The sequence below is a fragment of the Hylobates moloch genome, unplaced genomic scaffold (assembly GCF_009828535.3).
Source record: "Hylobates moloch isolate HMO894 unplaced genomic scaffold, HMol_V3 SCAFFOLD_6, whole genome shotgun sequence".
NCBI classification, from domain to species: Eukaryota; Metazoa; Chordata; class Mammalia; order Primates; family Hylobatidae; genus Hylobates; species Hylobates moloch.
In genome coordinates this window covers 80,294,039-80,307,404 of record NW_026652281.1, presented here as the reverse complement: position 1 = coordinate 80,307,404, position 13,366 = coordinate 80,294,039, and the positions used below count along the sequence as shown (strand labels likewise).

Below are 13,366 nucleotides of genomic sequence, written 5' to 3'. Positions count from 1 at the left end.
TTTTTTTTTTTTTAGACGGAGTCTCGCTGTGTCACCCAGGCTAGAGTGCAGTGGTGTGATCTTGGCTCACTGCAAGCTCCGCTTCCTGGGTTCACGCCATTCTCCTGCCTTAGCCTCCCTAGTAGCTGGGACTACAGGCGCCCACCACCACGCCCAGCTAATTTTTTTGTGTTTTTAGTAGAGACAGGGTTTCACCGTGTTAGCCAGGATGGTCTCAATCTCCTGACCTCGTGATCCGCCCGCCTCGGCCTCCCAAAGTGCTGGGATTACAGGAGTGAGCCACTGCACCCGGCAAAATATCTTATTGTAATGTATTCACCTATCTTTAACTTAGCCTTGACTTGAAACTCATGGACTCACCTATTTTGGGACCACAGTTGACCAGGCATAACTCAAACTGAAGAGAACGAAACCTTGGATGAGGGGGACTACTGTACATGAGTTTTGCATGCAAAGCTGCTAGAAGAGTATCTGGCCTACAGGGGAGGGTCAGTAAATGCTGGCTGCCACACCAGGCAGCATCGTATAGTAGTTAAGAAAGCTGGCCAGGTGTGGTGGCTCACGCCGGTAATGCCAGCACTCTGAGAGGTCGAGGCAGGTGGATCACGAGGTCAGGAGTTCGAGCCCAGCCTGACCAACATGGTGAAACCCTGTCTCTACTAAAAATAGAAAAATTAACTGGGTGTGGTGGCGTGCGCCTGTAATCCCAGTTACTCAGGAAGCTGAGGCAGGAGAATCGCTTGAACCCAGGAGGTGGAGGTTGTAGTGAGCCGAGACTGCACCACTGTACTCCAGCCTGGGCGACAAAGTGAGACTCTGTCTCAAAAAAAAAAAAGAAAGAAAGCCACACTGCCTGGAATTGAAGTCTAGCTCTGTGACCATGGGCAGGTCACTTAACCGCTCTGGGCCTGTTTCATCTTTTGTATAAAATGAACATAACCAGCCCCAGCCCTGGCCCCAGCCCCAACTTCAGCCTCAGGAAACAATAAAATAATACAATAAAACAGAGTACAATAAAATACAATTAATAAAATATTTTAAAAACATGAACAATAATGTTACTTGTAGGTAAAACATGCAATAACCTAGATAATAGATAACCTATTGTGAAGATTTTATTTATTATTTATTTATTTGTTATTATTTTTTGAGACAAGAGTCTTACTCTGTCGCCCAGGCTGGAGTGCATTGGCACAATCTCAGCTCACTGCAACCTCTGCCTCCTGGGTTCAAGCAGTTCTCCTGCCTCAGCCTTCCGAGTAGCTGTGATTACAGGCACCCGCCACCACGCCCGGCTGCTAATTTTTTTGTATTTTTAGTAGAGACGGGGGTTTCGCCATGTTGGCCAGGCTGGTCTCAAACTCCTGACCTCAAGTGATCCTCCTGCCTCCGCCTTCCAAAGCACTGGGATTACAGGCATGAGCCACCATGCCTGGCCTATTGTGAGGATTAAATAAGCCAATAGTTGAGAAGTGCCTGGCACGTATAAGCACTTGATTCTATATTCGTGGTTATTTTATTTTATTCAGTATAAACACACAGACAGAGCTTTGTTTCAGCTTCATTCACCTCTGTATCTCCAATGCCTAGAACAATGGCTGGGGCATACTGACTTGGTGTTCAGTAAATACTGACTGAAATATTGACACTTTTTTTAATCTAAATTGCCCTTGCTGCTGGCTTCTGACATAATAATACTCTTTCCACTGTAATATACTGTTTGACTTTGTCATGATTTTTTTTTTTTTTTTAGATGAAGTCTCGCTCTGTTACCCAGGCTAGAGTGCAATGGCATGATCTTGGCTCACTGCAACCTCCACCTCCCGGATTCAAGTGATTCTCTTGCCTCAGCCTCCTGAGTAGCTGGGACTATAGGCTCATGCCACCACACCCAGCTAATTTTGTGTTTTGTGTGTTTTTTTTCTTTGAAGAGATGGGGTTTCACCATGTTGGCCAGGCTGGTCTTGAACTCCTGACCTCAAGTGATCCACCTACCTCAGCCTCCCAAATTGCTGGGATTACAGGTGTGAGCCACTGTACCTGGCCATGATTTCTTTATCTAATGTGATTTTTTTTTTTTTTTTTTGGAGACAGAGTCTTGCTCAGTTGCCCAGGCTGGAGTGTACTGGCACGATCTCGGCTTACTGCAACCTCCGCCTCCCAGTTCAAGCTATTCTCATGAGTCAGCCTCCTGAGTAGCTGGAATTACAGGTGCCCACCATACCCAGCTAATTATTTTTGTATTTTTAGTAGAGACAGAGCTTCACTATGTTGGCCAGGCTGGTCTTGAACTCCTGGCCTCAAGCAATCTGCCTGCCTTGGCCTTCCAAAGTGCTGGGATTACAGGCATGAGCACTGTGTTCAGCCTATCTAGTCTGATTTTTAACATTAGAAAATTAATTCGGAAGAGTAGATCAAAACGGGGGGAACATGTGGTGCAAGTGGCAGAAACAGATCAAACTGACTTAAAAACTCAGGATTGACTCATGAAACTGAACATTTCAGAAGTAATTGCTTCAGAAATGGTTGGATCTAGGAGCTCAAAGTAAATAATAATCAAGATTCTTACCGCTTAAGCCCAGGAGGTCAAGGCTTCAGTGAGCTATGATTGTGCCACTGCACTCCAGCCTGGGTGACACAGGGACACACTGTCTCAAAAAAAAAAAAAAAAAAAAAAAAAAAAAAAATTCTTGCCAGGCACAGTGGCTTACACCTATAAGCCCAGCACTTTGGGAGGGCAAGGCGGGAGGATCACTTGAGCCCAAGAGTTTAAGACCTGCCTGGGCAACATAGTAAGACCCACATCTCTACAAAAAATAAAACATTTAGCCTGGCATGGTTGTGCATGCCTGTGGACCTAGCTACTGGGGAGGCTAAGGCGGAAGGATCGCTTGAGCACAGCAGGTCAAGGCTGTGCCACTGCACTCCAGCCTGGGTGACAGAGCAAAACCCTGTCTCAAAAAAGAGAAAAGGAACATGGAGCGATGGGAATTAGGGAGCAAGTCCTGCAGGCAGCCTGTTGGGACCCCAAACCAGAACTGAGGCAGAGGAAGCAAGGTAGGGGGGCAGCAGAAACGTATATGGTTCATAGATTTTTTTTTCAGACGGAGTCTCACCCGTCACCCAGGCTGGAGTGCAGTGGTGGGATCTCGGCTCAATGCAACCTCCGACTCCCGGGTTCAAGTGATTCTCCTGCCTCCGGCTCTTGAGTAGCTGGGACTACAGGCATGAGACACCACACCCAGCTAATTTTTGTATTTTTGATAGAGACGGGTTTCGTCATGTTGGCCAGGCTGCCTCAAACTCCTGACCTCAAGTGATCCACCCTCCTCGACCTCCCAAAGTGCTGGGATTGCAGGCTTGAGCCACCGTATCCGGCCCGTAGATTCTTTTGTACAAATCAACCAATACATAAAAATATGAGCAGTGAGTGGACACGTGTTCCAGGTGTGTCCTCTTCCTGAGGAGTAAACGGTGCACTCGCCTGGGGGTTCCATGGGCAGTAGACAGGACATGACTGTCAGGAGTGACTGAGCCCCCATGGAGGCAGCCAGCTGAGGCTGCTGGGACAGGAATGGGGTCCCATATTAGCCTGGGAGCCGGGGGCCACTGGAGGACCAGGTGTGTCGGCCCAGGGCCTGCCACCCCTCTCAGACCCTGGGCAGGGCCTGTCCTGGGGCTCAGTATGTCTGCGTCCTCATCCCAGGGAGGCTGATGAGCCGGCCAGAGGTGCCTTCCACTGTGCAAGGAGAGGGCTCTGAATACAAGCGGCACTTGGGGTAGAGCCCACCCCACCAAGCTGGCCTGGGAGCTGAGTCCCACCCAGTGGTCCTCGCATCTGAGGCTGCGCACACCCTGGCCCAGGGCCTAACTGGCCGGGCCCCTGAGATTTCTTCCTCTGGCCTGAACTCTGCTCTGACTTATGACTCCATCCTCTTCTCCCTGCATGGCTCTCCTTTGCCGTTTTTTTGCAGGGGGAGGCGGGGAGACAGAGTCTCATTCTGTCACCAAGTCTGGAGTACAGGAGAATAATCATAGCTCACTGCAGCCTCGAACTCACAGGCTCAAGCAATCCTCTCACTTCAGCCTCCCGAGTAGCTAGGACCACAGGTATGTGCCACCAGCCCAGCTAATTCTTTTTTTCCCTTGCATTTATTTATGACAACTGATGTGTCTGGAGAACTTCCTGTGGGTCAGGCCTTGTGCTACTAATAACAGCTAAAACCTGTGAGTCTTACCGCAGGCCAGGCCCTGTTCTAAGTGCTTTACACACAGTAACTCACTGAATCCTTTAAGCAGTTGTATGCATTTGTATTATTTCCCTCACATTCTAGATGATGAAACTGAGGCACGGAGAAGTTGAGTAACTTGTCTGAGATCACAGAGCTCTTCAGTGGCAGAGCCGTTTTAGATGCATAATGGTCACAGCAGGTCCTCTATAGCTGCCATAAGCATCGTCCTCAACTGGCAGTTGAGCCGACAAACACAGAGCGGCTTCAGGCCTTGATCAAGGTCACACACTGGGAAGTGCTGGAGCTCTGAAGGGAGGGGCTGAGGTCTGTCTGGCTCCTGACTCAGCTGGGGGGGCTTGGACCCATGACCACTTCCAAGTTCATCTTTTTTTTTTTTTAAGACTGAATCTTCCTCTGTCGCGCAGGCTGGAGTGTAATGGCGCGATCTCGGCTTACTGCAACCTCCGCCTCTCGGGTTCAAGTGATTTTCCTGCCTCAGCCTCCCTAGTAGCTGGGATTATAGGCCCCCGCCACCACGCCTGGCTAATTCTTTTTTTTTTTTTTTTTTAAGTATAGACAGGGCCATGTTGGCCAGGCTGGTCTCAAACCGCTGACCTCAGGTGATCCACCCACCTTGGCCTCCCAAAGTGCTGGGATTACAGGCATGAGCCACCGCGCCCAGCCCCAAGTTCATTTTGGGACAGATGGTGGGCAAGGCTGGGAGCATAGGCCTCGTTTGACAGAGGGGGAAACTGAAGCCTAGAGTGTGTGGCCATCTTGCCCAAGCGGGCACACACAGGAAGTGGCAGAGCCCAGCCAGAAATTGAACTGGGACTTTTCATGCGCAGGCTGGTGATTTTCCTCTGCAGCCCCTGCCTCCTGCAAGCTCTTCCTTCTCTGAACTCAACAGCCCTGGCTTCTCACCTTCCCACACCCTCAGAACTCAGTCTTCCCAGGCCTGCGTTCACATGCCATTTATGTCCGGGAAGAGTGGTCCCTCAATCTCTTCCTCTCGGCCCTCCCCAGCTGCCTGCCATGGCTGCAAGAGTATGGGGGTACCTGGCATCCCCCTTACAAGGAAAAAAGAAGTGAGACCAAGGGAGAGAAGCCTTTTCCCCTCTCCAGGCTCTCCTTCTCAGGGTTGTTGGTCCCATGACAGATAGAACACTTAAGGGCAGGCAGGGTACAGTGGCTCACACCTGTAATCCCAGCAGTGTGGGAGGCTGAGGCAGGCGGATCACCTGAGGTAAGGGGTTCGAGACCAGCCTGGCCAATATGGCGAAACCCCATCTCTACTAAAAATACAAAGATTAGCTGGGTGTGGTGGTGCACACCTGTAATCCCAGCCACTCGGGAGGCTGAGGCAGGAGAATCGCTTGAACCCAGGAGACAGAGGTTGCAGTGAGCTGAGATTGTGCCACTGCACTCCAGCCTGGGCAACAGAGTGAGACTCTGTCTCAAAAAAAAAAACAAACTAACTAAAACAAAACAAAACAAAAAAACACTTAGGGGCAGTCCCAAAGGTGGGCTGGAGGGGGCTGGACACACAAGCCTCTTGCTGCTGTCTAAGTGCACATTGCTGGAGAAATCTGGGCGGAGTCCGGGCCTAGTGTGGTGTGAGGTTTGTGTGCATAAAGGGAGGGCAGTCCAGGAATCAGAGGTCCAGGGACTGTGGGTCTCAGCCACAGCACCTTTCCTGGGGGACAGGAGCTGTCGTAGCCTCAGGGTCTCACCATCTGTGCTCGGGAGCCTCTGAGGTGAGAGCTCCACTCCAGCCTGGCTTTACCTTCCCCCAGCCTTCCTGTCTTCACAAAAGCATCTTGGTTTCACCGAGGGGTTAGTTCCAGGCCTTGCAGCTGACATCATGGAGTGCAGGGATTCCCCACACTGGCCCACGCTGGAGATAGGGGACTCAAGTTCCAGTCTTCCTTCTGCTACCGACCGGCTTTGTGACCTTGAACAAGACTTCCCCTCCCTGATTCCATCCTCATGTCACATCTGAAGACTCCAACTTCTGTCACTGAGCTCAGGATTCCCAGGCAAGCCCACGGAGTGCCCCACAGGGTCAGAGCCATAACAGGACTTGGAAAATAACCCGAAAATTGGTGCATGGCTCTTTTCTTCTCTCTTTTTTGTTTTCGGGTTCTAATTTCCCAATGTAATAATAATGATTTGCTATCACTTTTCTTTTTTATTTATTTCTTATTTTATTTAGAGACAGAGTCTCGCTCTGTCACCCAGGCTGGAGTGCAGTGGTGCGATCATGGCTCACTGCAGCCTTGACCTCCTGGGTTTAAGCAATCCTCCCGCCTCAGCCTCCGGAGTAGCTGGGACTGCAGGTGCGCACCACCAGGTCCAGCTAATTTTTTTGGTTTTTAGTAGAGACGAGGTCTTGCTATGTTGCCCAGCCTGGTCTTGAGCTCTTGAGCTCAAGTGATCCTCCTACCTCGGCTTCCCAAAGTGCTAAGATCACAGGCATGAGCCACCATGCCCAGCCTGCTCTCACTTTTCAATGAGGAAAATGAAGTCCAGAGCAGGCCAGTGACTCCCCTGGGGTGACCAGAAGGGGCGGCTACACACAGGTGTCTACATCCCAGGCTTCCCAATTTCCCTTCTGTCTATCCTTACCCCTCACTGCCTTCCTTCCATTTCCTGCTGGCACTAACCCAAGACTCAGCCCATTAGCCAAGACCCTCTCGGCTTGTGGAACCTGTATTCTAATGAATGGAGACAGACAAAAAAGTAAATGGGGCCAGGCGTGTTGGCTGACGCCTTGAATCCCAGCACTTTGGGAAGCCCAAGGCAGGAGGATTGCTTGAGGCCAGGAGTTCGAGACCACCCTGGGCAACATAGGAAGCCCCTATCTCTACAAAAAGTTTAAAAAATAGCCAGGTGTGATGGCGCGCACCTGTATCCCAGCTACTCAGGAGGCTGAGGTGGAAGGATTGCTTGAGCCCTCAGTGAGTCGTGATTGCGCCACTGCCTCCAGCTTGGGCGACAGAGCAAGACTCAGTCTCTACAAAAATAAACAAATAATTTTTTAAATTGATAAAATGTAAAAGTGAAATGTTCATTTGAGACAAGAATTATGGCAGGAAAGGATAGCCATTCAGTGGGGCAGCCAGAGACGAAGAATATGGTAAGGGATTGGGGAGAGGGAACTCCAGGCAGAGAGAAGAGCTTGCACAAGGGCCAGGAAGTACCAGATGGCTCATCACCTTCACACAAGCAGCAAGTTGCTGGAGCTGGCATAGGTTGAGAATGAGGCATGAGGCTGGAGGCACTGGCTGAAGCCAGGTTAAGAGGAGAAGAGGAGGCCAGGAGTGATGGCTCACGCCTTTAATCCCAGCACTTTGGGAGGCCAAGGTGGGCGGATCGCTTGAGGTTAGGAGCTCGAGACCAGCCTGGCCAACATGGTGAAACCCCGTCTCTACTAAAAATACAGACCAAGCTCGGTGGCTCATACCTGTAATCCCAGCACTTTGGAAGGTTGAGTCCGGCAGATCACTTGAAGCCAGGAGTTCGAGACCAGCCTGGCCAAGATGGTAAAATCCCGTCTCTACTAAAAATACAAAAATCAGCCAGGCGCGGTGTTGCATGCCTGTAGTCCCAGCTACTCGGGAGGTTGAGGCACAAGAATCACTTGAACCCAGGAGGCGGAGGTTGCAGTGAGCCAACATCATGCCACTGAACTCCAGTCTGAGTGACAGAGCAAGACCCTGTCTCAAAAAATAATAATAATAAAATAAAAATAAAAATAAGGCCGGGTGCAGTGGCTCACGCCTGTAATCCCAGCACTTTGGGAGGCCAAGGCCGGCGGATCATGAGGTCAGGAGATCAAGACCATCCTGGCTAACACAGTGAAACCCTGTCTTTAATAAAAATACAAAAAATTGGCCTGGTGTACTGGCGGGCGCCTGTTGTCCCGGCTACTCGAGAGGCTGAGGCAGGAGAATGGCGTGAACCCGGGAGGTGGAGCTTGCAGTCCAGCCTTGGCGACAGAGCCAGACTCCGTCTCAAAAAAAAAAAAATAAAAATAAATTAGTCAGGCACGGTGGCACACACCTATAATCCCAGCTATTCGGGAGGCTGAGGCGGGAGGATCGCTTGAACCTAGGAGTCAAAGATTGCGGTGAGCTGAGATCACACCACTGCACTCCAGGCTGGGCGATAGAGAGACTCCATCTCAAAAAAAAAAAGAAGCACAAAGGAGCAGCAAGGGATTGGGGTGTGTCAGGGAGCCCTAAGAGAAGATGGGGTTCAATTTTTTTTTTTTTTTTTTGAGATGGAGTCTCGCTCTGTCGCTCAGACTGGAGTGCAATGGCGTGACTTCGGCTCACTGCAACTCCACCTGCCAGGTTCAAGCAATTCTCCCGCCTCAGCCTCCTGAGTAGCTGGGACTACAGGCGCATGACACCATGCCTGGCTAATTTTTTTATATTTTAGTACAGATGGGGTTTCATCATGCTGGCCAGGCTGGTCTCGAACTCCTGACCTCATTATCTGCCTTTCTTGGCTTCCTAAAGTGTTGGGATTACAGCCATGAGCCACCGCACCCAGCCTAAGATTTTTTTGTAATTAGAGAAGGGGGTCTCACTATGTTGCCCAGGCTGACTTTGAACTCCTGGGCTTAAATGCTCCTCCTGCCTCAGCTTCCCATAGTGATAGGATTACCAGCATGAGCCACAGCACCCAGCCAACCGCCCCCTACCCTTTCTTTTTCTTTTCTTTTCTTCTTCTTCTTTTTTTTTTTTTTGAAACAGTGTCTTGCTCTGTTGCCCAGGATGGAGGGCAATGGCACGATCTTGGCTCACTGCAACCTCCATCTCCCAGGTTCAAGTGATTCTCCTGCCTCAGCCTCCTAAGTAGCTGGGACTACAGGTGCCCGCCACCATGCCTGGTTAGTTTTTGTATTTTTAGTAGAGACGAGATTTCACCATGTTGGCCAGGCTGGTCTCAAACTCCTGACCTCAAATGATCCACCCGCCTTGGCCTCCCAAAGTGCTGGAATTACAGGCGTAAGCCACCTCTCCTGGCCTTGTTTTATTGTGTTTTTAATAGCGACGGGGTCTTGCTATTTTGCCCAAGCTGGTCTGCCCAAACTCCTGGCCTCAAGGGATCCTCTCACCTCAGTTTCCCAAAGTGCTGAGATTACAGGTGAGAGCAGAGTCGCCCAGCCAGGGTTCAAGATGTGAGAGGTAAGGCAGTTCTGGGTGACAGTAGAGGTTGGGAGGGGCCATGGAGAGAGCCGAAGCGAGGCCCCATGTGGTCAAGGGGGTGAGCAGGTGGCATGCCTCCAGGACCCGCTGTGGGGAGCCCCAGCTGCATGGGCTGCCAGGGAGTGAGCTGCCACCACTGGGGGGTGCTGCAGGGAAAACAGGGGCTGGACTCCAGCCCCAGTTCCCTGTTCGTCTCCAGTGGCCCGTGGGGCTGCTCCCTCTGCAGATGTTGGTATTTCCCTGGTGCACTTGTTCCCACGTGGCCTGGTGGGCAGTGCCCAGGCAGGCCGAGGAGGCAGAGAGCAGGAAGGGGAAGCCCCCCCTGGTTTCTATCTCACACCAGGGACCTGGCAGGGAAACCCCACAGGTCCTAAAAAGAAAGTGGCAGCAGTTGTTCTCGGGGAAGACCAAGAAACCCCATCCTCTCCCTGAAGATGGGAAATCCAGGGCAGGGCTGAGGGTGGGGCTGTGCTGGAAGGGAGATCTGTGGTCCATGTGGCCCAGCCCTGAGCATGGCCTCTACAGAGCAGAAACACCAAGATTATTCTTGGACCTGGTTGAGCCCTGATCGTGACCTCACTCAGCTCGAGCCTGGCCACAGGCTGAGCCCTAATCCTGGTCATTGACTGAGCTCACATCCCAGCCCAAGCCTGGACCCCCTGCTGCGTCCCAGTCCCAGTCAGCACCTTGGCCAAAGACCAAGCTCTAGACCCAACCCTATAGGCCACAAGCAAACCCCAGGTCACCGATAGCTCTGACCCTAAACACAGACACAGCCGAGACATTGGCCTGGGACTAGGCTGTGAGTTCAGCTGTACACTGAGTCCTGATCTTGATTATAGACTGAAATCAAATCCTATATCTGACTCAGGTTAAAGATAGAGACAGAGCTCTTGGCCCTGGAAAAAGCCCTAACCCTGGTCCCAGATATGGCCTCGGACCTGGTTTTATCCAGCCCTGACCCTAGTTGCAAAGTGAGCTCCAGTCCCACCATCATGCTGAGCCTCTGCCTGGCCCCATGCAAAGGCGCATCCCAGCCACCCATTGAGCCACCTCCCTCAGCCATCTGGTAAACCATAAGGGAGTCAGATGACTCAAAACCCCGAATCCCCTGGGGTGGGCAATCCCCTTACCTGGCCATCCATCTTTGGAAGGACAGTAGACCATAGGATGGTGGTGGCAGAGCCGAGAATCAGGAGGGGGTTTGGGACTCTGGGATCAACCAGTGAATAGGGCTGGATGGCTCACCCAAGCATGGGGCATTGAGGACAGGGCTGGACGTGGGAGCTTAGCAGTGAGTCTGGAGCTTGGATGTCCCGAAACCCCAGCTTCCCGTCACCCCCCATCATACCTCCCACCCCCTCCGGGAAGGGAAATTACATTTCCCCATTTTAGCAAGGGGTGGCGAGAGGGAAGAGTGAGTGAACACAAAGCTGAAAGTACAAGTAGGACGGAAAGTGAAACCGGGCACAGCCCCCAGTATAAGACCCCCCCTACCCAGGAGATGGCTGACCAAAAAGGCTGGGCCCCGCCATGGGCCAGATGGCAGGCGACCTTGGCTGGCGTGAGTTTGAAGCCGGGGTTGGGGGCTTGGTTGAGTTTGGGCAGAGGATGGACGAGCTTGGCTGGTGCAGATGGGGGTCGAGAGCTGAGAGCAGCAACTTGGCCAAGACTGAGGACTCGGCTGGCTGCTGGATGGGAAGGGAGGCTGGCATGACTGGGTGGGGGCCTGGGGCAGTGGGATGGTGATTTGACCCAGGGCTGGGCAGAGGATGAGAAGAAGATGATTCTCGCCTTGGCTAGCGGGAATGGGGAGGGTTGGACCAGCAATTTGACAAGGACCAGGTCTAGGCAGATAAATGAAGAGTTTGGAGTGAATAAGCAGAAGCCAAACAGCTTGGCTAAGACTGAGAATGGGGCCGGCTGGAGGAAGAGCAGAACGAGGTGCTGGCACAAGTGGGGCGTTGGGACCAAGACATCAGCAGCCTCACTGGGTCAGAGGTCTTTAGTTTGATGTTGGAAGAAGGTCCAATCTGCAGCTGGTGGCTGCAGAACTCAGGGGCTAGAACCAGAGCAGTAGGCAGAGGAGAAGGTAACATGCCACGTAGGGCAGGTAGGGACCAAAGGCTGGAGGATGGAGACAGAGCCTTCAAAGGCCAGAGCCAATGACCCAGGATCAGCTGCAAAGGGTAAGGAGGGGGTCTGGGGGCTCCAGAGCTCAGGTTGGAGGTGGCACAGCTCACTTACGGTTGGGCTTGATCCACCAGGGCCTGGGGGCACCCACCCCGTCCCCAACATTGAGCTAGGAAGAACCTCACTCTGCCTTAAGTCTCCAGGATGTCAGAGGGTCCGAGTGGCCCCAAAACCAGGGAGTCTGAATGCCAGAGATCTTAGGTTAGGCATTGCCCACCACATCTGGAAGTCCACGAGGGAGGTAGATGTCCTTAGAAGCTCCCCTTCACCTTTATCAGGGGACATTTCGAAGAGCAGAGCCCAGGGCTTAGAGATTGAGAGAGGACAGGGAAGAGGCAGGGAGGGAAGGGAGAGCAGGATGGACTTCGGGCCAGTTTTGGTTTGTGTTTCGAGGAGAATTGTGTAACTCTTGTGCTTGCTAGATTTCCTCTCCCTGAGGGGGAAATTGATGAATGCTGCCCTCTTCCTAGAGCGCCCATCCACTGCCCCTCTTTCCAGGAAAACATAGGTCAGGAAGCACATTCAGAATTCAGCCACTCTGGGTGGGCGCAGTGGCTGATGTCTGTAATCCCAGCACTCTGGGAGGCCAAGGCAGGCGGATCATCTGAGGTCAGGAGTTGGAGACCAGCCTAGCCAACACGGCAAAACCCCTGTCTACTAAAAATAATAACAATTAGCCAGGCGTGGTGGCACATGGCTGTACTCCCAGCTACTCAGGAGGCTGAGGCAGGAGAATTGCTTTATCTTTTGTTTTTTTTGTTTTTTTTTTCTTTTTCGGGAGAACGGGGTCTCGCTATATTGCCCAGGCAGGTCTCGAACTCCTGGGCTCAAGCTATCCTCCCGCCTCTTGCCTCCCTGAGAGCTGGGATTACAGGCGTGAGCCACCGCGCCCGGCCGAGAATTGCTTTAACCTGGGAGGTGAAGGTTGCAGTGAGCCGAGATTGCACCACTGCACTCCAGCCTGGGTGACAGAGTGAGACTCTGTCTTAAAAAAAAAAAAAAGCTCCCACACTGTGGATTCGCCTCAGGCAAGTTACCCTGCCAGGATCCACCTGCCGTGGTGGAAACTGGACCAACCTGTCCTTTTGACTCTCTGGAATAGAGCCTCTGGCATTGCCAGCCCATCCCTGGGGACCTCATGGCCAGTTCAAGCCATCAGAGCCGCTTGGCTGAGCCCAAAGAATCCTTGGCAGAACATGGTGTGCCCACTCCTGGGGCAGGTGGCTGCCTCCCTCTGCATTCTCTGAGGAAAACCCATGGGCTCTGCATTTGGAAAAATCTGGAATCCAGTCCTGGCTTCCCACCTTCTGGCTATTTGACCTTGGGCAAGTCAACCTCACTGAGCCTCATCTGCAAATTGGGGAGAACAATAGCACTGAGGCTGCCACATGTGGTTGTGCAGGTTGCTCACTGAAAAAGGCATTTGGCCAAGGGAGTTTATGGGGGTCAAAATCCAGCCTCTGTCCCAGCACAGTGGCTCATGCCTGTGATCCCAGCAGTTTGGGAGGCTGAGGCGGGAAGATCTCTTGAGGCCAGGAGTTCAAGACCAGCCTGGGCAACATAGTGAGACCCTGTCTCTACAAAAAAATAGAAACAGGCGGCCGGGCGCAGTGGCTCACGCTTGTAATCCCAGCATTTTGGGAGGCCGAGGCGGGCACATCACGAGGTCAGGAGATCGAGACCACGGTGAAACCCTGTCTCTACTAAAAATACAGAAAATTA

General features: G+C 52.1%; 1 protein-coding gene across 1 annotated transcript in view; it reads left to right on the top strand.

The window, feature by feature from the left end:
- Positions 1-10,984: 10,984 nt before the first annotated feature.
- IL27 (interleukin 27) overlaps positions 10,985-13,366 on the top strand; it is a 7,292-nt gene continuing 4,910 nt past the window's right edge. Inside the window, exon 1 of the mRNA XM_032155845.2 lies at positions 10,985-11,015. Within this exon, the coding sequence (XP_032011736.1) occupies positions 10,985-11,015 (31 nt within the window). The remainder of the gene's footprint in view (positions 11,016-13,366) is intronic.